The sequence below is a fragment of the Notolepis coatsorum genome, assembly GCF_963971535.1.
Source record: "Notolepis coatsorum genome assembly, chromosome: 2".
Lineage (NCBI taxonomy): Eukaryota > Metazoa > Chordata > Actinopteri > Aulopiformes > Paralepididae > Notolepis > Notolepis coatsorum.
In genome coordinates, this window is record NC_140166.1 from 38,705,670 (window position 1) to 38,730,653 (window position 24,984).

The following is a 24,984-nucleotide window of genomic DNA, read 5'->3' on the forward strand; positions in this document are numbered from 1 at the left end:
CCCGTCTTCTCCACTCAGCAGGTCAGCTGCTGCCATCAGGCCACAGACTGAACATCCCTATGGCCTGGAAGAACGATTCCCTCATCCCCCGTAACGTTACTTCATGACTGTAAAGTGTTGGATTCCCTCATTCCCCGTAACGTTACTTCATGACTGTAAAGTGTTGGATTCCCTCATTCCCCGTAACACTACTTCATGACTGTAAATGTTGGATTCCCTCATTCCCCATAACATTACTTCAATACTGTAAATGTTGGATTCCCTCATTCCCTGTAACATTACTTCATGACTGTAATGTTGGATTCCCTCATTCCCCATAACATTACTTCATGACTGTAAATGTTGGATTCCCTCATTCCCCATAACACTACTTCATGACTGTAAAGTGTTGCCACAGACCACGAACGTGAACATGGGACAACGTTTTTGTGATGAGTTTCATCGACCAATCAACGGTCTGCAATATTGAATTGCAGCACGGATAGCACGATAGTACCCACCCCAGAGCAGGGCCTAAATTAGCACAGGTAAGCGTTGTTCCGCACGGGTCATTTCCTTCATACCAGCGGTCATCAGGCTCCACAACAGTGGGCAGGGACCGCTGCCAGACATCCAACTACTAGGAACTTCTATCACTGAGTGTGTCTGACTCCCACCTAAACGGACAATATATAACGTATGAAGTATATCACGACATACATACCTTATGCATACTGCACATTATGTGTATACTGTATACTTACTTCATCAGAGCATATATTTAGCATTTTTAGATTATATATATTAGATTAGATATTTGTAACTATATTTATTGTAGGGCAAATATAACAGAGGGCATACATACCCTCATCTTGCACCTTGACCTTGAGTTAATTATATTGTTATATTGTTTACATTGCCTATTTTTATTTTTACGTCTCCACTGTACTATAATTTTATGACCTGTATCATGTCTTCTACTACCTGTACCTCCCCTTCCCCCTCCCCCATGCTGCTATGGTGCCTGAATTTCCCCAAGGGGATCAATAAAGGAATATCTTATCTTAAAAATCTAAACAAAGCGGGAGAGTGGATTCCGGCACGGGGTGGCAAGGTGGGGAAATGCAACATAAGTGTTGGAGTGTTCCTTTAATATAATCCAGTGCAAGACCAAGCTCCACCTCGCTCAAACAGTGTTTGACTTCATCACTGGGGGGCTCATCTTACCCGACGGTCTCAAGCACTGGATGGCCTCTGAGTTGCCCATAGTTTGGAGGTAGTCAAGCAGGTGGCTCGTGGTGCATCGTCGCTCTCCCATAAGCCTGAGGAGCATGCGACTGGGACTGCCCTCTAGCTCCAGGACCTTCAGCGAACACATTTCCATGTCATCTGAACTGCACAGAAGGAGAAGCGCATAGGCAATGCAATTCAGTTGCAGAATGAAAATATAAGTTGTGCAGTTGAGATGGAAAAGGAGGGTTAAAGTTAAAGATAGTGTTAACCCTTTCACTGCCACACTACCAAATGGTTAACCCTTTCACTGTGACAATACAGAAGGTTAACCCTTTCACTACCACACTACAGATGGTTAACCTTCTGTAGTGTGGTAGTGAAAGGGTTAAAGATGCAGGCTGAACCTTTGAAGGGAAAGAGGACTTAGATGTTAAAGGGGAACCACCACCCAAACTAATAATGCAAATGTTATTTCCATGGTCTAGGAAAGTCCAATCAATATTGGTGAACATGAGCTACTCTCTCCCTTCTTCCTAATTTATGCAAATGACATGTCGTCAGCCTGTGACTGCAACTTGTTCCTGTTTGCGGACGACTCAGCCCTGCTGGTCTCTGACAAGAACAAGTTGCAGGTTGAAAAAAACCCTCAGCACGGAACTAGGCAAAATCTGCATATGGCTCGCTGATAACAAACTATCATTACACATGGGCAAAACAGAGTCCATTCTCTTCGGTTCAAATAACAAACTCAGCAAGACCGACGGCTTCTCAGTTACAGTGGGTGACAATATTGTCACAAGGAAAGACGAAAATTACCTACCTGGGTTCCATCCTAGAGGCAAATCTTTCCTGTGACAAAATGGCATCCAATGTAATAAAAAAAGTCAACCAACGAACTAGATTCTTGTACCGGATCTCCTCTCTGGTAAACAAGAATACCCTGAAGACTCTGGCAGGAGCACTCATTCAAGGGTACTATGACTATGCGTGCACCTCATGGTACCAAAGCACCTCAAAGGCGCTTAAAACAAAATTACAAACATCACAAAACAAACTGGTCAGACTACTACTTGACCTGAACCCCAGAACCCACCTCACCCCTGCCCACTTTGACAACCTAGGATGGCTTAGAGTAGACGACAGAGCAACTTGCAATGGGCCTGGTCTACAAGATACACTATACGACCGGGGTGCCCATGTACATGTCAAAATACTTCCCAAAGGTCAGTGAATACCACAACCACTACACCAGAGGAAGCTCAACAAATCATGTTAAACCCAGATTCGGCTCAAACAAGGGACTAAACACGTTTCGCAATTATGCCACAACAATGTGGAACGCCCTACCCAAAGCTGTAAAGGAATGTGAATCCCTGCCCACATTCAAAACTGCTCTTAAAGAGCACCTACGGGAGGCTGCAATTCGAAACTGGCCACCGTAAATGCCCAAAACCCCCACCACCTCCTAATAGACAGTCTCCTCCCCACCGCATGTATATATTCCCTCCCCGCCGTATGTATATTTCCCTCCCACCCACCCACCCCCTCCTAATGTACAGTCCCCTCCCCATCATATGTATATACTCTGTCAGGATCTAGGGGTAACAGTACTGTATATTTGAATACCGCTTATGTCACAAATGTATCAGTACTAAATACCTATATGTCCCTATGCCATAAATGTCATGTATGTTGTGTATGTCATAAATGTCTATATGAATTGAAAATGGGGGACCCTGATGGAAACAAGACAAACGTCTTTCTCAGGTCTGCATCCCCTTAACAATTGTATGTATTGAGCCGTACTGTATTGTACCCATTCTGCAATCTGTTAAATAAAGTTTTCATTCATTCATTCATTCACTCCCAAGGCCAAACTTAAATTAAATTATACTTGTATTAATCCCCTTGGGGAAACTCCCTTGTGAAATCCCCTTGTGATGTCATTGGGTATAAAGTTTGAAGGTGCCTCCATTGACGATGAATATGACTAAGATGTGCTGATTTTGTGGACACACAGAATTGAGTACTACAAGTAAAAAAAATTGCAATTTTTTTTACCTTAAACTTTATTTAGCCAGGGTAGGTTTACTGAGCAAATGAGTTACCCAGTACAACCACAGTCTGACTGTGACACTGTTTGCCACTATAGGAGCTGCCCAGTACAACCAGTCTGACACCGTTGACCACTAGGAGCTGCCCAGTACAACCACAGTCTGACACGCTTGGCCATTATAGGAGCTGCCCAGTACAACCAGTCTGACACTGTTGGCCACTAGGAGCTGCCCAGTACAACCACAGTCTGACACTCTTGGCCATTATAGGAGCTGCCCAGTACAACCAGTCTGACACTCTTGGCCACTATAGGAGCTGCCCAGTACAACCACAGTCTGATACTGTTGGCCACAAGGAGCTGCCCAGAATAACCACAATCTGACACTGTTGGCCACTAGGAGCTGCCCAGAACAACCACAGTCTGACACTGTTGGCCACTAGGAGCTACCCAGAACAACCACAGTCTGACACTGTTGGCCACTGGCAGCTGCCCAGAACAACCACAGTCTGACACTGTTGGCCACTATAGGAGCTGCCCAGAACAACCACAGTCTGACACTGTTGACCACTAGGAGCTGCCCAGTACAACCACAGTCTGACACTGTTGGCCACTAGGAGCTGCCCAGTACAACCACAGTCTGACATTGCTTCCCAGTACAACCACAGTCTGACATTGCTGCCCAGTACAACCACAGTCTGACACTGTTGACCAGTACAACCACAGTCTGACACTGTTGGCCACTATAGGAGCTGCCCAGTACAACCACAGTCTGACACTGTTGACCAGTACAACCACAGTCTGACACTGTAGGCCACTGAGCAGTGCCTTGCTCAAGGGCACTTCAGCAGTGGATATATAGGCGATATTTATTCACTTCCCCACCCATATTTTTCCTGCTGGTTTGGGGGATCGAACTGGCATCCTTCTCAAACCTTGCTTTATTCTACAGTAGTGTTCTGTTCTTAAACAGAAAATGTACCCATATACACATAATATTTCCCTAGGTGCTTTCAGTGTCACCTTTACAATCTTTAATTCACTGTCTATGGAGATGCTCCAGACTTTATAACTAATGACCATTGTTGTGAAGGGCCAGATTAAACCGAATATATATATTTATTTATATATATATATTTAATTGTATTTGTATATTCTCTAATATTCCCTGATATCCCTTGTATATTCCTTGTACAATATGCATTGAATATCCATTCTAGCCTACTGAACATCCCATAATAGTCTCCATTCTACTATTGGTCAAGACCTTGGTGCCAGGCTGCCATACCCCCCAGACCCAGTTCAAACGTACCGCTCAACATGTACGAACAAGTCCTAGTTCCGCGTAGGAATCTGGCTACCGCACCACTAATGGTACTATTTGTTCATAGTGCGTATATATACTGCGCTACTAAAGTAGGACTTCCCTTTAGTCCAGTTTCTTACCCTCCAATAGAGTGACAGACGTAAAGCCTCCCCGCGACGCCACGTGTGGGAGTAAGGCCAAGTTCGGCCTACCATCGGTATTGAGACATCGTGTATATTAATATTTGAATAGTCATATTTGGCACTATATCGTCGAGTTGGACGTAGTCTATTAAGCTAATAATAGTCTATTCATATGTAGTGCTTCGTGCGGTGAGAATACTATCGTAGTCAGTACCCCCATCGTTTCGGGTAGAACTGGCTGCTTATCCAGGGTGGCCGACCATGTGAGGCTGCACCCGAGGAGCCCCAGAGCCGACGAGCGAGTGGACCTGCATACCGGATTATTCTACCGACGACAGCCCGCCTTCCCAGGCACGGATTATGCTTTGTATACAGTGATTATTCTATGGATAAAGACCAACACTGCCGTGTGTTGGAAACCCCCCCCCCCGGAGAGGACGACAGGTGAGGAGACGCTCTACACGACGAGGTCGCTTCACGTCTCTCCATCGTGGACCGGAGGAAGCCGGCCCACAGAGAGTCCAACTGCTTTCATCTGTGGATCGAGGATCGCTGAGGCACCGAGCCGCACAACCGTGGGTTCTCCCAGGATACCCTCGGCCAGACGGATACAGCCAGACTCTACCCCCCCCCCCCCCTTCTCCAGTTGTCTTACAAGCGACCGGAATTCCCCCCTAGTGTATCCAGTTCTATAATCATTAAAGTATCATTGCTATTATTCCTTAAATATTCCAGGTTGTATATTTACCGCCTGCGCCACCAGAGATTGGACGTTCTCTATTGATATACCAACGAATACTCATTTGCCATAAAAGTGCATCCTATTTCAAATCATAAATGTAATTAAGTGATTGCTCTACATACCTTTTGCTATGTATTAATTATTATTAAACGCAGACTTTCGACTTGGTACATTTGTGTTGGATCGTTTCATCTACGTGGGAGTGTTTACCATAATTATTTATGCCTAGTACTGGGTGGCCAGAGTCTAAAGTACAAGAGGTAGTGGTAGTAAGTATCATATCTAACAATACAGTCAGGGAATTGTACCCCTCAGTTAAAATTGGTCCTTCGAGCCGGATGGTAATTAGTGTAATATTAATATAGTGTTATTAATATTGAAATGGCCTATGATGAACACTCCACGAAACGATCCTCCTAACCAACGCCCGCAGCGCGAACGACGGCTCCCTCAGTACTTAGAGGCTTACGCTGTCAGTCAACAACCTAGTCTCCTACTAACAGTAAACGCGGTAAAACTAGAAAGTAAAAGTATGTCTAACCCCAACGCCCAGACTACCCCGACCATAGAGGCCCCTACGGGTTCTAATGTAACTGACCAAGCTCACGGTGGGGACCAGTGGGAACCAGACATGACTTCACACCCCGCCAGTACTGAAGAAGTAGTCCCCGATGAGTCCCGGGAGGAATACAACGCTACAGAGAGAGAACTCGGCACGGAAGAAGACGGGGAGAGCACCGTGGAGATAGAGCTCCAAGGCTCCGCAAGGAGTACCCCGAGGGAAGGCTCCCCTATACAACCGCCTTCTCCCAGCGAGGCAGAGAGGACCCTACAGCAGGCCTTCCTCATCAGCCTGAACGCCGCTGCTGAACGCGACCGACTGCAGATCCAGCAGCGGAGCGAAGAAGAGCATATACGTCTAGAAATAAGACGCATTCAGATGGAAGAGAATGTGGCCCGAGACCGAGCAGACAACCAGCGAGCAGCTGCTGGTGCTCTACGGGACGCAGAGCGCGACAGACAGCAAGCGCAACTAATAGAACAGCTGATCAGACGGACAACACCCTCTCCCTCCGCCAGAGGCTCCAGGAACTCATCTAGACACACCTCCAGGGCGGCATCCCCTAGCCGAGTAAACAACCCTGAACTTGACCAACAGACGAGGTCTATACCCCCCACAGACCACCTCCCCCCACCGGTCCAAGCGAGACCTAGCAACCGGGAAGGAGCAGCATATCCTGTGGAGAGGCTAAACCAGAGACTACAAGCACTGGATGACCTAACTGAAGACGAAGAGGAAGAGGAGGAGAACCGCGCCCGACGACAGCACAGTACTCTACCGGACCAGGAGGTCCGGTACAGCCCAGGCTATACTCCCGCGGAGCTGCGCTACAGACCCCCGACTCTATACACGGGTGAGCACGACGCACGACCCGCACCGAGGAACAGCACCTGGACAAGCGGGCCATGGTACACTGCCGGTACCAGCCCATACCAAGGAGCGGGAGGAGACTTGCCTAGGAGGCCTCTCCCCCAACGCTCGCCGATGTATCCACAGTCAGCGTCATACATTGGCACGCCTATGGTACCCGACTTCACCCAAGAGAACCGGGCCCAGTATACAGAACTCCGCATGTGTCTGGAGACCATGTTGGTGGATGTATTGGATGAACGCCATAAATACGCCATCCTACTGAAGCACTTAAAGGTACCCCGCGCACATAATATAGCGCTCGCCTACGCGACTTCCACCACCCCATACACAGCAGCGCTGGTAGCATTGGACCAGAGGTATGGGCGCATATGGGATTACGTGATCCAGGAGATCCGACACATCGACCGCTTACCCCCAGCAATAGACAATCGAGCACTGGACGACCTGTCCATCAGAGTGCAGTCCCTGGTAGGGATGTTGGGAGCGCAGAGAGAGAAGGGGAGGCATGAACTTTACGCCAACTCAAATGTGGAAAGGATCTTGGAGAAGCTGCCGCCCGCTCGACAGGAGCGTTTTAGGCGGCAGAGAGACCACCGAGACCCGAATGGCCCCGAACCGAACCTCCTCGATCTAGCAGACTTCCTGGCGAGAGAAGTCAGCAGCCTACGGCTAGATACATTCGGACGGAGCACCCCTGGCTCCAGAGAAGGAACCAGACGACTAAATGATGGAAGAAGATCGGTGACTGTGGTGCACCAATCGGAGTCAGTACCGAGCAGCAGGAGCCACAGTACCCCCTCCAGAACGGAGAAGTGGAAGATAGTGTGCCCCTACTGTGAGAAAGAACACTGGCTAGCGCAATGTGACTCCTTCCCCAAGCTGAACGCGGAGGAAGCAAGTCAATGGATAAAGTCCAACAAGCGCTGTTTTCGCTGTGCGCGCTCACACATGGCAGCCGAATGCCGCTTAAAGAAAAGGTGCACCAAGTGCGATGGAGCCCATCTGGACATACTTCACGACAGTAACAGACGGCGCCCTTCACCCGCACCATCCAGCAGCAAAGCGAGCGTCATGTACATCGATCCCGCCAGCAGCAGTGGAGCCCGAGTACTCCTAAAAGTAGTGCGTGTGACACTAAGCTACCAGAATAAAGTCCTGGACACTTACACCGTCCTCGATGACGGGTCAGAGAAGACCCTTCTGCTCGCCTCCGCTGCGGCCCAGCTAGGGCTGCGGGGAAGCGAAACCCAAATGACAATTCGGACAATAAGACGAGATTTGAAGACGATAAAGGGCGAGAATGTCTCATTCTCTATCGCAGCAAGCGGCCAGCCTGAGCGACGGTACCAGATTACAGACGCTTTCACCAGCCAAGAAATAGGACTGTCGCGGTACACATACCCCGTCGCCAAGCTGATGGAGAAATATGCACATCTGCGCAAGTTACCGATCCCGCTCATAGACAATGCTATGCCGACCCTGTTGATAGGCTCCGACCATGCAGACCTCATTGTCCCGATAGACCGGGTTCATACCGGACCCCGAGGCTGTCCTGCAGCAGTCGAGACCCGTTTGGGATGGACTCTCCAAGGCCCGCTCGCCAAATCTCTCAACCGAAGTACAGCCACTAGATGTCTCCACTCCCGAGTCACAGAGGGAGAAACCGCACTCCTGCAACACGTAGAGCGGCTATGGACCTTGGAACAAATGCCCTTTAAGAACGGAAAGAAAGACATTCGCTCTAAAGACGACATTTACGCCATTCACCTCCTCGAGACAGGGACCAAGAGAGTCCCGGTCAACGGCGTGTTGAGATACGCCACGCCACTCCTGCGGCGAGAAGGAATGCCTACTTTCCACGCCAAGACAGACGCCACAGAACGGTACCTGCTGAACACGGAGCGGCGCTTAGCCAAGAACCCCGCCCAAGAGAGTGTATACCGCGCCGAGATTGAGAAGCTCATCACAGCGGGACACGTCACAAAGATGGACATTAAAGAGGCTGACCAGACCACTGAATCGTGGTACGTGCCTCACCACAAGGTCCATCACAACGGTAAAGACCGCATAGTATTTAACTGCAGCTACCAGATCGGATCCCAAAATCTGAATAAAGAGTTACTGCCCGGTCCCACACTCGGCCCCTCCCTACTCGGCGTTCTACTCCGCTTCCGCCAGGAAAAGGTGGCCATCAGCGGGGACATTAAAGGAATGTTCCTGCAGGTGAGATTAGTAGAGGAGGACAAGCCCCTGTTACGGTTCCTATGGAGAGAGAAGCCAGGAGATGAGCACCCAGCCATCTACCAATGGGAAGTCCTCCCCTTCGGAACGACGTGCAGCCCCTGCTGTGCTACATTTGCACTACAGAAACATGTAGCAGAGGACCCAGCAGCGGACGAAGAGGTCCGACACAGCGTAAAGAACAGCTTCTACGTAGACAACTGTCTACAAAGCCTTTCAACCCAGGAAGAAGCCGAGGCTCTCCTGATTAAACTCCGCGCCTCATTGATCAAAGGCGGCTTTGATCTCAGGCAGTGGGCCAGCAGCGATCCGCAAGTACTGCGCAGCCTCTCCTCCGAGGACAAGGCAGCCAGCAGCGAGACCTGGATGGCTACAATCCCGGGAGAAGCCCAGGAGATGACCCTGGGATTGGTGTGGCGATTCAAAACAGATTCGCTTCACTACAGACACAAGCCCCTGACTACGGAGCAGGGAAGGCCGGCGGCGGCGCCGACCACCAGACGGAGTGTGTACACAACACTCGCCCGACAATATGACCCGCTAGGATGTATTCTACCGTACACCACCAGGGCAAAAATGATTGTACGAGCATTGTGGGACAAGGACCAGGGCTGGGACGACCCTGGAGAGAGTGGGAGATGGAGCTCCACTCACTCCCAGGCGTTAACATGCGCCGAAGCTACTTCCCACCCACGGTGAGGCCAGACACATGTAAAATGGACTTACACGTCTTCAGGTCGCATACGGATCAGTAGCCTACTTGCGGGCCCAAGAAGAGGGGGGAGAGATCTACACAGCATTTGTCCTCGCCCGCTCGAGAATAGCCCCACGCAAGCAACAATCTATCCCACGTCTAGAGCTCTGCGCAGCCCTAGCCGGAGCGCACCTAGCCACGCTCATCCAACGTGAGCTCACCATACCGGTGTCTAGAACAATCCTGTGGTCAGATTCCACGACAGTACTCGCCTGGATCAAATCGGACTCATGCAAGTACAAAGTCTTCGTGGGAGTCAGAGTCACCGAGATTCAAGACTTAACCGAAGAGTTAACCGGAGAAACAGAGTGGCGCTACGTTGATACAAAACAGAACCCAGCTGACGTCATCACCCGGGGAATGCCCCTAGATGACCTCACCCGTCGCAATGTCTACAGTGACGGCCCAGCATTCCTAAAGCTCCCGGAAGGAGAGTGGCCCACGCCTATCCCGAGGGAAGCAAGTCAAGAGGAGGCTGAGAATAAGAAACCTATGTTCTGTGGATTGAGCACTGTTATCTCCGCAGACCCCAACATAGATGATTGCACTACCATAGAGAGTGCACAACAAAGGACATTCCTACTGCACTACCTACCGTCTCTACAGACCCGCCAGAAGTGGGTAAAGGAGAGAGACAATTTGACAGAAGGAACAGTCGTCATGATTATTGATCAATCACTGCCCAGAGCTATGTGGCCGGCCGGCCGCGTAAGCAAAGTGATCACCGGTGCCGACGGCAAGGTCCGAGCAGCTGAAGTGTTTGTCCAGGGGCGCACTTACACCCGTCCCGTGGCGAGGCTCATAGAACTGCCGCGACTCCCAGACACAATCGATGATGACCATGACCCTATAACCCTATGACTTTGTGAAGTTGACTGACCCCTACAGCAAACCCTTATGTGTAAATAGACAACGCGATTAATCTGTCTCTGCTTAACTGATTAGGTCTGGGACCAATCAGGGGGTGGCTGTTGTGAAGGGCCAGATTAAACCGAATATATATATTTATTTATATATATATATTTAATTGTATTTGTATATTCTCTAATATTCCCTGATATCCCTTGTATATTCCTTGTACAATATGCATTGAATATCCATTCTAGCCTACTGAACATCCCATAATAGTCTCCATTCTACTATTGGTCGAGACCTTGGTGCCAGGCTGCCATACCCCCCAGACCCAGTTCAAACGTACCGCTCAACATGTACGAACAAGTCCTAGTTCCGCGTAGGAATCTGGCTACCGCACCACTAATGGTACTATTTGTTCATAGTGCGTATATATACTGCGCTACTAAAGTAGGACTTCCCTTTAGTCCAGTTTCTTACCCTCCAATAGAGTGACAGACGTAAAGCCTCCCCGCGATGCCACGTGTGGGAGTAAGGCCAAGTTCGGCCTACCATCGGTATTGAGACATCGTGTATATTAATATTTGAATAGTCATATTTGGCACTATATCGTCGAGTTGGACGTAGTCTATTAAGCTAATAATAGTCTATTCATATGTAGTGCTTCGTGCGGTGAGAATACTATCGTAGTCAGTACCCCCATCGTTTCGGGTAGAACTGGCTGCTTATCCAGGGTGGCCGACCATGTGAGGCTGCACCCGAGGAGCCCCAGAGCCGACGAGCGAGTGGACCTGCATACCGGATTATTCTACCGACGACAGCCCGCCTTCCCAGGCACGGATTATGCTTTGTATACAGTGATTATTCTATGGATAAAGACCAACACTGCCGTGTGTTGGAAACCCCCCCCCCGGAGAGGACGACAGGTGAGGAGACGCTCTACACGACGAGGTCGCTTCACGTCTCTCCATCGTGGACCGGAGGAAGCCGGCCCACAGAGAGTCCAACTGCTTTCATCTGTGGATCGAGGATCGCTGAGGCACCGAGCCGCACAACCGTGGGTTCTCCCAGGATACCCTCGGCCAGACGGATACAGCCAGACTCTACCCCCCCCCCCCTTCTCCAGTTGTCTTACAAGCGACCGGAATTCCCCCCTAGTGTATCCAGTTCTATAATCATTAAAGTATCATTGCTATTATTCCTTAAATATTCCAGGTTGTATATTTACCGCCTGCGCCACCAGAGATTGGACGTTCTCTATTGATATACCAACGAATACTCATTTGCCATAAAAGTGCATCCTATTTCAAATCATAAATGTAATTAAGTGATTGCTCTACATACCTTTTGCTATGTATTAATTATTATTAAACGCAGACTTTCGACTTGGTACATTTGTGTTGGATCGTTTCATCTACGTGGGAGTGTTTACCATAATTATTTATGCCTAGTACTGGGTGGCCAGAGTCTAAAGTACAAGAGGTAGTGGTAGTAAGTATCATATCTAACAATACAGTCAGGGAATTGTACCCCTCAGTTACAACCATTGTGCTGAAGGGTCTGCAATTAGGTAAAATTAGACCTAAAATAATCCCCCTTTAAGTTCACCAACCTGTTTAATATGTGGGAGTTAAGTTATTTATTTACCACATAAAGTTACCCTGTCTGCCTACTTATGGCATCTCAGGTTATATGACGGTGCTGCCATCTAGTGGGCCAGAGGTGGTAGTGTTCCCTCGTAAGTGCGTCACTTCCTCTAGGATACGTGTTGTTGACGTAGAACTTGGCCGGACTTGTTTAGAGAACAAAGGTACATCCAGCGTTGCTCTCGTTAACGTTATAGTTTGACGGTGACCAAGGATGTAAAGTTGCTTACCAAGCGGACATTATACCACCAAGAGAGAGTGAGTTTTAGTACCCAGCTAATTCGATGTTTAGTAAACGTCTGGGATTAGCACATTACAGCGGACTATAGTATTCCCCATTTATCGTTAACAGTTAGCCGAAGCTAGCTAGCTCGGTGCTAATACCTAAAGTAGCTTCAGCTCATGCTTCGATTGCTGCTCTATACTGGACATATCAGTCGATATATAACACAGACCAGAGAACATTTAGATAGGGTCTGTGTCGAAGGGACGCTGTAAAAGGACACAACTAGTCCTATGTAGTAGCCATAGCAGTAGCCTGTGGTACAGAGGGGACCAGCGTGCGCCGTGCAGCACCACGGAGCGGAGCGAGACACTCGGATCCACCACAGCGGAGCATCTGGTCTGCAGGAGCAGACTGGTGGCGCCTATCGGACCGGGCAGCGTCTTCCCGCCCTCATCACCACGCAGCGGTCTACTACTCCTCGTTACAGAATCCATCCGGGTTCTTTCTCACCCCCCAGGATTATTAACTCTCTCCACCTCTCTCATCCTGCAGAGGGAATTGTTCCTCTGACACAGTGGTAACCGCGGCAACGTTTGGCCAGAACACTTTAATAGAACTATTTGGGCGCCCATCTAAATTTAGTAATAGTATTTAATTAGGCATTGTGTAACGTGATAACAATATTTGTATGCATCTTTTTTCCCCTTTTTTGCTTATATAAAGGCATTATGATTCAAACAGTTTCCTCGCTCTTTCTAGTTTAGGTGACTCCATTTTAAGTTATTCACTCAGTTGTGTATTTGGTACAATTAGTTTAAGAGTTAAGGCATTCTACCACACCCCCTAAGGTGACAATTATATACAGTCCTCTAAGCTCCCGCACAATTTGGTCCTTCGAACCGGATTTAAACCAGATATGATGTCACGAAAGAGCGAGGTAGGTTCAAAGGGTTCCTTCCCCCCCCCCCCTTCCCTGAAGGGAAGACACGTGCTCCTAGGGAGCGTAGATTACCCTCCCGACTAGATGACTGTGTCCTGGCCCTAGTTCGGAGAGCAATCAGCATGTGCTAAACACATCAGCTGACCGGACAGTAGGGGACTTTACAACCCAGACGGCAGGCACACCCCAGCTAGTAGAGGGTGCTGCTGCCACACCACAGTTAGATCAGACGGCAGGCACACCCCAGCTAGTAGAGGGTGCTGCTGCCACACCGCAGTTAGATCAGACTCTGAGAACAGAGTCAGACCCGACTGACACCCCCCAGCGGCCTGAAGAGAGGAAGAGACACCAGGTGGCAGTCCTGTGTAGTAAAGACAAAACTACCTTCTCGCCACTGAATACCGCCAACCAAGATGAGTATGAGCAAGATGAGCCTGAAGAAGAAGAGGAGTGACTCCGCTGAAAACGACTCGCAACCTGGAGAGGATATCAATCCCCCAGACAGAGTGGAGCCACGCGGCAGGCAGGACTTCAATCACTTCCAACCGGGAGAGTTCTTCCTAGACACTCGCAGAACTGGTAGGCCCCCCAGCAGAGCACAAAGCAGAGGGAGCGTAACAAGCCAAACAGAACTCATATTCCAATGCATGCAACAACAACGCGAAGATGCGCTCGCAAGAGAGGCTCAACGACGCCAAGATGCGCTCGACAGAGAGAGAAGAGCCACGGAAGCACTGGAGCGGGAGCGCGATAGAGCGGCAGCCCAGGCCTTGGAGTACGCCCGGCTCGCTACCGCCCAACTGCAATCGGCCTCTGCCTCCAGGCAATCATCAAGAGCATCCACTAGGAATAACTCACCCCAGCGCCGCCAGCCTGAAAGGGAGGAGCACCCGGCTACGTATCCCCGACCCCAAAGAGGGGACAAGGCCGACTCCGAAGACCTGGAAAGGCGACTGGCTCGTCTGCAGGAGGAATATACGGCACCAGGAGAGGTGCCACCCCGCTCTCAATGTGAGCGGCTACCCGCCACACACAGAGCAACCTCCAGATCCCATCAACATTGGCCCGCAACTACACCGGCCCCTAGGTACGATCCGCTCCCACAGCACCCACCAGGGAGCGCCATCCCATTCTTCAAAGACAATTCTAGAAGCCAGTACCATGACATGAGGATGTGTCTGGAGTTCCTCCTAGGCGCCGCCAACCACAGCGAGCAACAGAAGTTCCTCGAGCTGTCTATGCACTGTAGGCTGCCTGCGGCCAAGCTCATATGCACTGCCAACGCATACTCCCCCACCCCCTATACTTCGTCTATCCAGGCCCTGGACGAGGGCTGGGGACGCCCGTGGGACCACATATTGGATGAGATCCACGAGCTGGGAGAAATGGCAGACAAAGGACGACCACGCCCTGGACGCATACTCCTTGAAGGTACAGGCTCTGGTGAGCCTCCTGACGTTTCAAGGAGCCGCCGGCCGCACTGAGCTCTATGCAGGCTCCAACGTAGAACGCTTCGTCAGGAAGCTTCCAAAGGAAAGGGAAGAGAGGTTCCGACAGGAACACAAGCGTCTCCACCCTCAACAGCCACTGTCTACCCTGATGGAGCTCTCAGAGTTCCTGAAGTCGGAGATGAGGCACATCCGCCTCCCCAAGCGGGAAGAGCCGAGAGGCAATGGACGCAGTGGACGAGACAAGTCCGACCGAACGGGCGGCCCGTTAGGGTGCTGACCACCGTACATGAAACCACATCAAAGGAGCACCAATGGCCCCCGAAAGGCCAATGAGGCTTCTCCTCCCAGAAGAAAGGAGAGAAGAAGACTCCGCCGCCATGCCAGTGCTGCACAGAGGTCCACTGGCTAGACAACTGTCCCGTGTTCAAGGAGAAGACTACAGAGGAAAAGAAACAGTGGATAATAGAGAATAAGCGGTGCTGGAAGTGCGCCCGTGAGCACAGAGCAAAGGACTGCACCCTCAAGGGACCCTGCAGACAGAGCGGGTGCGGGAAGATCCACCTCACGGCCCTCCACGACCTCAACAATAGAGACGACAAGGCTAAGCCTTATGTGGCGGAAGTCCGTTATGAGCCCTCTAGAGAGCTACGCAACTACTACGTGGGCCCCGTGAGGGGCAGCACTCCCCACATGCTGTTGAAGATTGTGCCGGTGGTCCTGCGGAACCGCGACAAGACTCTGGAGACCTACGCGGTTATTGACGATGGCTCGGAGCGCACGCTGCTGATGCGTGAGGCTGCCATCGCCCTTGGACTCGTGGGCGACGCAGAGGAGCTGGATCTCCTCACCATCCAACCAGGGCGCACCACTATTCAAGGAGAAAGTGTGGCCCTCACCCTCACACCGGCCGGACGGCCGAAGGAAGTCTTCAAGGTGAGCCGCGTATTCACAGCTGCCGGGTTGTGCCTCTCCAGTTACGGCTACCCGATGGAGTCCCTCATGAAGAGGTACCCACATCTCCGTAATCTGGGGATCAACGCTGCAATGGAGGTGAAGCCCACCCTCCTGCTCGGCTCCGATAATGTGAACCTCACTTTACCCAAGCACATCATCCTGGGTCCACCCGGATGTCCCGTCGCCCTGGAGACTCCGTTAGGTTGGACCCTGCAGGGCCCCATCAGTCTAAGAAATCTGAACGCCCGTCAGACCCACTGCCTCTTCATTGGAGCGGGGCACGAAGACGAGGCACTGCTGGAGAATGTTCAGAGGTTATGGCAGCTGGACATTGCTCCATACAAAAACGAGAAGATACACACTCGCTCCAAAGAAGATAAGGCGGCGATGGATCTTCTCCAAGCCAAGACCAAGCGTGTCTGCGTGCACGGTGTCCTCAGATACGCCACACCGCTCTTGAGAAGAGAGCCCATGCCGACCTTCAAGGTTCCCCCAGGAGTAGCGAAGCCGTGTCTGCTTAGCACTGAAAGAAGACTCAGCAGAGACCCCGAGACGGCTGCCGCCTACGCCACAGAAATGAGCAAGCTCATAGAGTCTGGACTCGTCAGGAGGCTGAAGCCTGAGGAGGCGGAAAGGAGTACCGAGTCATGGTACCTTCCACACCATAACGTTAAGCACAACGGAAAGAACAGAGTGGTCTTTAATTGCAGCTTTCAAGTGCGCCAGCAGAACCTCAACCGCTATCTCCTGCCCGGTCCGACTCTGACCCCTCCTCTCCTCGGAGTCATGGTGCGCTTCCGACGACAGAAGACCGCCATCAGTGGCGACATCAAACGCATGTTCCATCAGGTGTGTTTGCTCGACGAAGATAAGCCACTCATGAGGTTCTTGTGGAGAGAAAACCCAGACGACCCGGAACCGTCCATCTATCAGTGGGAGGTGCTGCCCTTCGGGACGACCTGCAGCCCGTGTTGCGCCACCTACGCCCTGCAGCTTCATGTCGACGACGGCGCCGCACCCCCCGGAGTCTCCGATGCTGTCCACCAATTTTTTTTTTTTTTTTTTATTTTATTATTATTGCAAAACAAAATTATTAAAAGTCAGTACTCAACACACAATGCATAATGAAACTAACAATTAAGATGGCTAAAATGACATGCAAGCACAGAAACAGAAAGCAAAAAAAATATATAATAATATTTTACCGTATACAGTGTATATCCAACGAAATTACCAATTATACCAATGTCTTATACAGGATATACCCCTAATACCTATTATCTAAAACCCTACACACATATGCTCCAGCTCGAACCCCCCCCTCCCGGACCCCTCCTTGGATAGTACCTCCATTATCCCTCGCTCCTAACCAGACACTACCATTATAAGCTAGCTTTTATTCTCTCCACCACTTCTAACCACATTGACATTTTGGATTCATTGAGACCCAGAATTCTTGCTGTAGATATTTCTTGATAAATCACATCAAGATATGTAAGAAACCAAACCTTCCGGCACATTATTTCCGGTTGAAACCAGCGTGATGCGATCAGCTTTTTAGCTACTGTGATGCCCGATCAAACCAATCTCTTTAGCTGTGGATTTACTGCAAACTCAAAAACATCATTCAATAGTAATACAGAGGGGTGTACTGGTATATTCCAAGATACGAGTGTTGATAATTGTTGGGTCACATCTTTCCAGAATGCCTTAACTGGTGGGCAGTCCCAATACATGTGCATAAATGTCCCTTCGTCTCCATTTGTACATTGGGAGCATTTGGAGTCTTGTTTAAGACCCATTCTGTTCAGTCTTATAGGAGTCAAGTATGTCCTGTGAATATAGTTAAGATTGATTTGTTGATGGTCCGGGTTCCTTGATGTAAGTCGGACATTTGCCCATGCTCCTTGCCAATCAAAGTCACTTTCCAGGTCTGGTATATCCCTCCTCCAGACAGAGTCTAGTTGGAGGGTTTCATACGAGGACGTTAGTAATTGATAATAAAAACCTGAAACAAAACCTCTCGATGTCTCTCTTTCATAGAAGAATTTGTGGTATCTGTGGTGTTCAACTGGTATGTCTAATGGAACACTGTGAGACTTCAAACATAGCCGTAACTGTATGTAAAAAAGCCATGTGGACTCGGTGAGATTAAATTTTGTGCATATTTCTCCATAACTACAAAAACCCTGGTTGTTAAAAACATCCCCTAATGAGTGTATGCCTTGCTCTTCCCATATAGGGAATCTTATAGGACGTTTTTCAATTAAGAGTGCATTGTTATTGAATAAGGGAGTGTGATTGTGCCATTTTTGTGGGTTAGGATATTTTTTTTGAGTTTCACGCCATATCCGGATCGCATGGGTAATTATGGGGCCAAATTTTCGCTCACAGTGCTTGATTGGTAGTTTAGTGTATGCTATGTCCTTCAGTCTATGTGGGGCTACTATGTTTTCTTCCAATTTTCTCCAGGATACTAATGCTTGGGGATCAAACCATGTTGTCAATGGTCTTAATGTGTACGCCTTAAAATATTGGAAAAAATCTGGAAATGCCATGCCACCATCTGCTTTATTTCTCTGTGCGGTGGATCTTTTTATACGTGGTGGTTTGTTATTCCAAATAAATTTGTATGTGGAGGAGTGTAATCTTTTCCAGTAACCCTCTGGAGCATTGAACTGAAGAAGTTGATTCTAGGTAGTACATCCATCTTAACTATTGATACCCTTGCCTGTACTGAGTTTTTAAGTTTTGCCCACCTGTCAAGGTCGTCTTTGATTTTGTTTTGTATTTTTGTGTAATTGTGCTTCACCGTTTGTCTTATGGTGGGAAATATTTCCACTCCCAAGCATCTAAAATGTTTTACCATAGGTATCTCACCTGGGAGGGTTATATCTTTTTTTGCAGGGGTGTTAAGTGGAAGGAAAGCCGACTTCGGCCAATTTATTTTAAATCCCGATAAATCACCAAAGTTCTCAATCAACTTGAGTAGATGAGGCAATGTGGTGTTGGGGCTTTGCATGAACAATATTACGTCGTCCGCATATAAACTAATTTTATGTTGTGTGCCCTTGATTACGATTGGTTCTATGGATTGGGATTGTCTTATATATTGTGCTAAAGGCTCTAATGATAGATCGAATAGTCCGGGACTAAGAGGGCAACCCTGTCTGGCTGAGCGTGATACCGGAAAGATTTTAGAGATGAATGTACCTGTTGTAATCATGGCCGATGGGTCTTTGTATAATACTTTAATCATATCAATGAATCCTTTTCCTAACCCCATCCTTTCTAATACTGCCCATAGATACGACCATTCCAGCCTGTCAAAGGCTTTCATAGCATCCAGGGACAGCATCGCCTTAGGTATGGTGTCGTCCTTGTCTGCATCTAGTACGTGCAGTATTCGTCTTATGTTATCAGTGATCAGGCGACCTCTTATGAAGCCAGTTTGGTCCGGATGAACTAAAGACGTCATATGCTTTTGTAATCTGATGGCTAATACCTTAGAGTACAGTTTGATATCGGTTCCGAGGAGGCTTAAGGGTCTGTAACTACCGCACTCGGTGGGGTCTTTGTCTTTTTTGAGAAGGACTGATATGAGTGCAATATTGTCGTTTTTATGGAAGTTCCCCTCCTTGACTGAGTATAAGATCATATTTAGTAATAAGGGTCCAATTATGTCCCAACAAGAAAGGTACATTTCTGATGGGATACCGTCTCTTCCAGGAGCCTTACCATTTTGCATTTCGGATATGGCCTTCTTGAGTTCCTCTAGTGTGATCGGTGTTTCTAACTGTTTAGCGTCATCCTCTGAAAGTTTAGGGAGAATAATTTGATTAAGATATGTGTCCATTTTGTTTTGATCGAAGGTCGTTTCTGATTTATATAAGTCGGAGTAGAATTCTTTGAATGTATCGTTTATTATTTTGGGGTCTGTTTCAAGTACTTGTTGTGCTCTAATGGTAGTTATATCTGCAAATTTTGCATTAATTCTTAATCGCATAACTAATAGGTGACTAGGTTTAGAACCTTGGGAGTACTGCTGTTGTCTTGTGCTGCGTATTTGTATTTCCGATTGTTGTCTGTATATGGCATTGATCTCTATTTTTAGTACGTTAACTTGATTTTCTAGTCTAGTTGAGTTGTTGTATTTTAAAGAATTAAATAACGTTGAGTAAAGCGTTTCCAGTTCAGACAGTTTTGTGCATTGATTCTTGCGCATTTGAGGAAAAGCTATCAGTGAAATCCTTGATCATTCCCTTTACCGACATCCATATTATTCTGGGGTCTTGCACCGAGTTCGCATTCTCCCGTAGGAATACTATAAGAGCTTCTTTGAGTTGTGTAATGAATGAATGAATGAAAAACTTTATTAACAGATTGCAGAATGGGTACAGTGCAGTACAGCTCAATACATACAATTGTTAAGGGGATGCAGACCAGAGAAAGACTTTCGTCTTGTTTACACCAGGGTCCCCCATTTCCAATTCATCGTAACATATATGACATACATGACATACAGATAGACAGTACTGCTACTAATTCCTTGTTATTAAGCAGCATCGAATTAAAACGCCATCTTGGGGCCCGGGAAGATAGTATACCAAATGTTCCTTTTAGGAGTAAATAACAGTGATCTGATAGTGCATTGGGTATCATTTCCACTTCATATTTATCAAATAGTCTCGGGGATGCAAAGACATAATCTATTCTGGATAATGTGTTATGTCTCGCCGATCGACAAGAGTACTTTCGGGTCGTGGGATTAAGTGAACGCCATAGGTCATTTACACCTGTAATGTTCGACCAATCCTTTAATGCTTTAGATGAATTCTTTTGTTCGCTGGAAAAGGCGAGGTAAGATTTGTCCATCCTTGGATTCCAAATGGCATTAAAATCTGCACCTATTATAAATGAGTAATCGGGAAGGTTTAACATTGCATTGGTTAGTGTAGTGAAGAAACCCTCTTTGTACAAATTTGGGGCATATACCGCTGCCAACGCTATTTTCCTGTTATTGTGTACAATCCTAGCTATAGTTATACGCCCATCTGCATCCGACCATACCCCCTTTAATTCAATATTTAACTTACGTCTGACGACTATGGCTACACCTCGAGTTCTCGTACCAAAAGAAGAGTGACTAATATTATGATATGTGTTATCCGCTAACGTATCTATGTCTTCCTCTAAAATGTGCGTTTCGCTTAGTAGAGCCACGTCCACATGTTCTTTTTTCATCAGTGTGAGCACGCTTTGCGTTTGTGTTGTTTATTTATCCCACCAGTGTTCCATATCATTATATTCAAACTAGCCATAATCTATACATGTTTTTGTGTAGTTTTTGGTAATGCTTCTGGAGTGCGAAGCTACAATAGATGTACATCCAATTATTGAGGTCCCGTTGAGAGCCGAGCTTAAAAACATATATATATACAAATAAAAATCCCCTTTTTTCCCCTCTCCCAGAGAGTCGTACAGGCCTGTGTTCCATAAACACATCCTCCGCGTATGACTCCCTCCCTTAGGCCACCGGATTGCCCAAACTGAGCTTTGTAATCCTAATCTTCCTATGCAAATTGCCATAGGATCTAACATTTTCATTCTAATTCAATAGAATGTCGCTTTTGGTCTTGCGCCTTCCCTTATTGTAATGAAATATTATGAAAAATGAAAAAAAAGAATAATACACTTTCATCGATATATTCATTTGAACCTTCTACTAACTTATGTAGGAAACATCAGAAAAAAGGAAAAGATTGTAGAGAAACACTAACACCTTAATATGAAGAACAATGGGAAAGAACAATGTAAGATAAAAAAGAAAAAAAGGAGTGAGAGCTAAAATAAAACTCAACGTGGAGAAACCACTAGAACAGAATTGAGTAAATAGATAAAAGAGAAAAACAGAGACTTTTAGAGCTACAATGTGCCAATCTCTACATCAGTGGAGTGATTATTTAAATTATTAGAATAACTTTGTTGTGCTTATACGTTTAGGTGTGGTTGATTTTTTTTTTTTTAAGTCTTATTAAGGCCTGATTAAACTTCAGCCAATTGATCATAGCTTATGCTTATACACACCGGATGTTAATGTTAGAGTTGCAGGCCTTCGTTGTAATGGTGCATTATATTCTAGAAGGTTGTAGAATACACTAGTATATACTAACAGACTGCGGTTATGTTCCAGAATGATCTTCCTACCCAGGGTTCATGACTATTAGTATTTTCGGGATATTTCTTAGTGACCCAGAGCAGTCGAGCGATGAGCCCAGAATATTCCAGATTGTTCTTAGTGTCTCTGATATATTCTTGTCTCCACGGAGACCAGAAGTCTGTAAATATAATGCATTACGAACCATATTATACACATTGTGCCTTGGTGTAGCCGGCATGCATATCATCTGCTACTTTTGTTGAGCCCGGATAAAGTCATTCTAATACTGAGATACACAGAGAAAGAGAGAGATGAGAAGGCTTATCTGTTGTTAGACAGTGTTTCGTTCTGCCCTGGGGGTTCTGCTCCATGTAGATTCCAGTATTCCTCGGCTTCTTTAGGCGTGTGTAATCCTACCCTACGGCCGTCTCTACTCACGATCGATAATAGTGCCGGGTATACTAGCCTTGGTTTGAGGCCAGACTTGAACAATTTCTGCATCACCTCCTTGTAGGGGAAACGCTGAGCGATGGCCTCTTTGCAAAGATCCTCATAGATAAATATTGGATTTTCACCATGTTTCAGCTTTCCCCTTTGGTTGCGAGCAATTCTGATGATGTCATCTCTTATTGCCGTCTTGCGCAGAGTAACAATGATGACTCTTGGACCGTTGCCTCTTTGATCCCGAGTACCGATTCTGTAACCTTGGTCCACTATCAGCTCTGTGGTTAGAATGTTGTTACCCAAAATCTCTGATAACACTGTTGGAAACTTGTCGTCTGTGCAATTGACTGATTCATCAAGTCCTACAATGCGGATGCTATTTCGCCTGTAGTAACGTTGGGTTTCGAGTAGCCTCTCCATCGCTTCATCTTTAACTTCTTGTATTTTTATCCGACATGCCTCTTCCACCTTTTTTATCTCCTCTGTTACCTCTGTCAAACCAACGTTGATGATCCTCTCGTTCTCTTTGACTGCCCGTGTAATTTCTGTCACCGTATTCTCCACTGTCGTGATTCGCACGGACTGTACAGCGACCGCTTTCATAACTTCTTCTAATTTAGCATCGATGTGTTCGAATTTAGTATCGATGTGTGCGACGTGTAATTTGAAAGCTACCATCTGTTCCTTAATCAGATCCTTGATCAGGCTAGTCAGGGAGTTAAAGTCGGGTTGTGTAATTACACTGCCAGTGCCAGTTGATATTGTAGCTGCAGTGATGGGGCCGACGGGTTTGTTGGCTATTATCTTCTCAATATCCTCTGCTTTGTCCTTCACGCTACGATGCTGTCCACCACAGTTTCTATGTGGACAACTGCGTCCACAGCGTGGAGACCGCGGAAGAGGCCTACAAGCTGGTGCATGACATATGCACCTTCCTGGCCACCGCTGGCTTTGAGGTCCGCCAGTGGGCCACCAACGACCCTGAGGTCGTCCGAGACCTCCCAGACGAAGCGAAGGCTGACAGCAGCGAGACCTGGCTCTCCCAGTCAAGTGAGGAGGCCGAGGAAATGACTCTGGGTCTCCTCTGGCGTTTCAAGTCTGACACCCTGTGTTACCGGCAAAAGAAAATCGAAACTCGCCATTACGTAACCAGGAGGTCGATCTACAGTACTCTGGCGAGTCAATATGACCTGTTGGGTTACATCAACCCCTACACGACTCGTGCCAAGGCTCTGGTCAGCGAGCTGTGGACTGAGGCGAAGGGATGGGATGACCCCCTACCAGAGACACTCGGGGCGAAGTGGAAGAAGTGGGAAGAAGAGCTCCCCACCCTCCAACAGATCGAGTTTCCCAGGAGCTACTTTCCCTCGAGCGTCAGTCTGACCGGCAGCCAGCTCTCCCTTCATGTATTCTGTGACGCGTCTGAGAAGGCATATGGTGCAGTAGCGTACCTGCGCGCGGTGGAGCCCGACGACACAGTCCACGTCTCCTTCATTCTTGCACACTCAAGAGTTGCACCCAAGAAGCAGCAATCCATTCCCCGGCTGGAGCTCTGTGCAGCTCTAAGTGGAGCCCAGTTGGGAAAGATGCTGAAGGAAGAGCTGCACCTCCCCCTTCACGCGGTGTCGATGTGGTCTGACTCCACAACAGTCATCCAGTGGATCCAGTCGACTTCGTGCAGATATAAAGTATTCGTGGGAACAAGGGTGACAGAGATCCAAGAGCTTGTGGGGATCAGCTGCTGGCGATACGTTTCGACAGAGGTCAACCCGGCGGACGTGATCACCAGAGGTGCGACCCTCGAGGAATTGGCACGTCCCAACCTCTACCACCGTGGACCCGACTACCTACGCAAGCCAGAAGAAGACTGGCCTTTGTTGGGGAAAATGTGTATACGAGGGTGGAGGTAGGAAAGGGGTTAGTCTTGACTAGTTTAATATAGGTCAACTAGCAGGGCTCAAAGACACTAGGGCGACAGTCTGGCTGATGTTCTTAAAACAGCCTCAAGATAGCAGATGGACATTTCAGTACATCATATCGTGTGTTCTAATCTTGTGTCTTTTCTCTCTTACACACATACACAGCACACACACAGACACAGCACACACACACAGACACACACAGTTACACAGCACACACACAGACACAGACACACACAGTCGCACAGACATACACACCGACACACACACACATTCCCTGTGTCACAATACACACATACAATACACACACGTCTGTACACAGACGCACACACACAGACACACACACACAATACACACATACAATACACACGTCTGTACACAGACGCACACACACACAGACACACACACACATACACACACACACACACAAACACACACATCTCACTCTCTCTTCGATGTTCTTAATGTTTTACATCATATCGTGTGTGGATATCATATCTTGCTTA

The 24,984-nt window shown here is 47.8% G+C and overlaps 1 protein-coding gene across 2 annotated transcripts in view; it reads right to left on the reverse strand.

Annotated features, from left to right (window-relative positions):
* malt1 (MALT paracaspase 1) overlaps positions 1–24,984 on the reverse strand; it is a 108,435-nt gene that overhangs the window by 78,360 nt on the left and 5,091 nt on the right. Inside the window, exon 2 of one of the 2 annotated variants that reach the window (XM_084307341.1) lies at positions 1,207–1,373. In XM_084307341.1, the coding sequence (XP_084163467.1) occupies positions 1,207–1,373 (167 nt within the window). The remainder of the gene's footprint in view (positions 1–1,206; positions 1,374–24,984) is intronic. The other variant, XM_084307342.1, reaches the window with a different exon arrangement.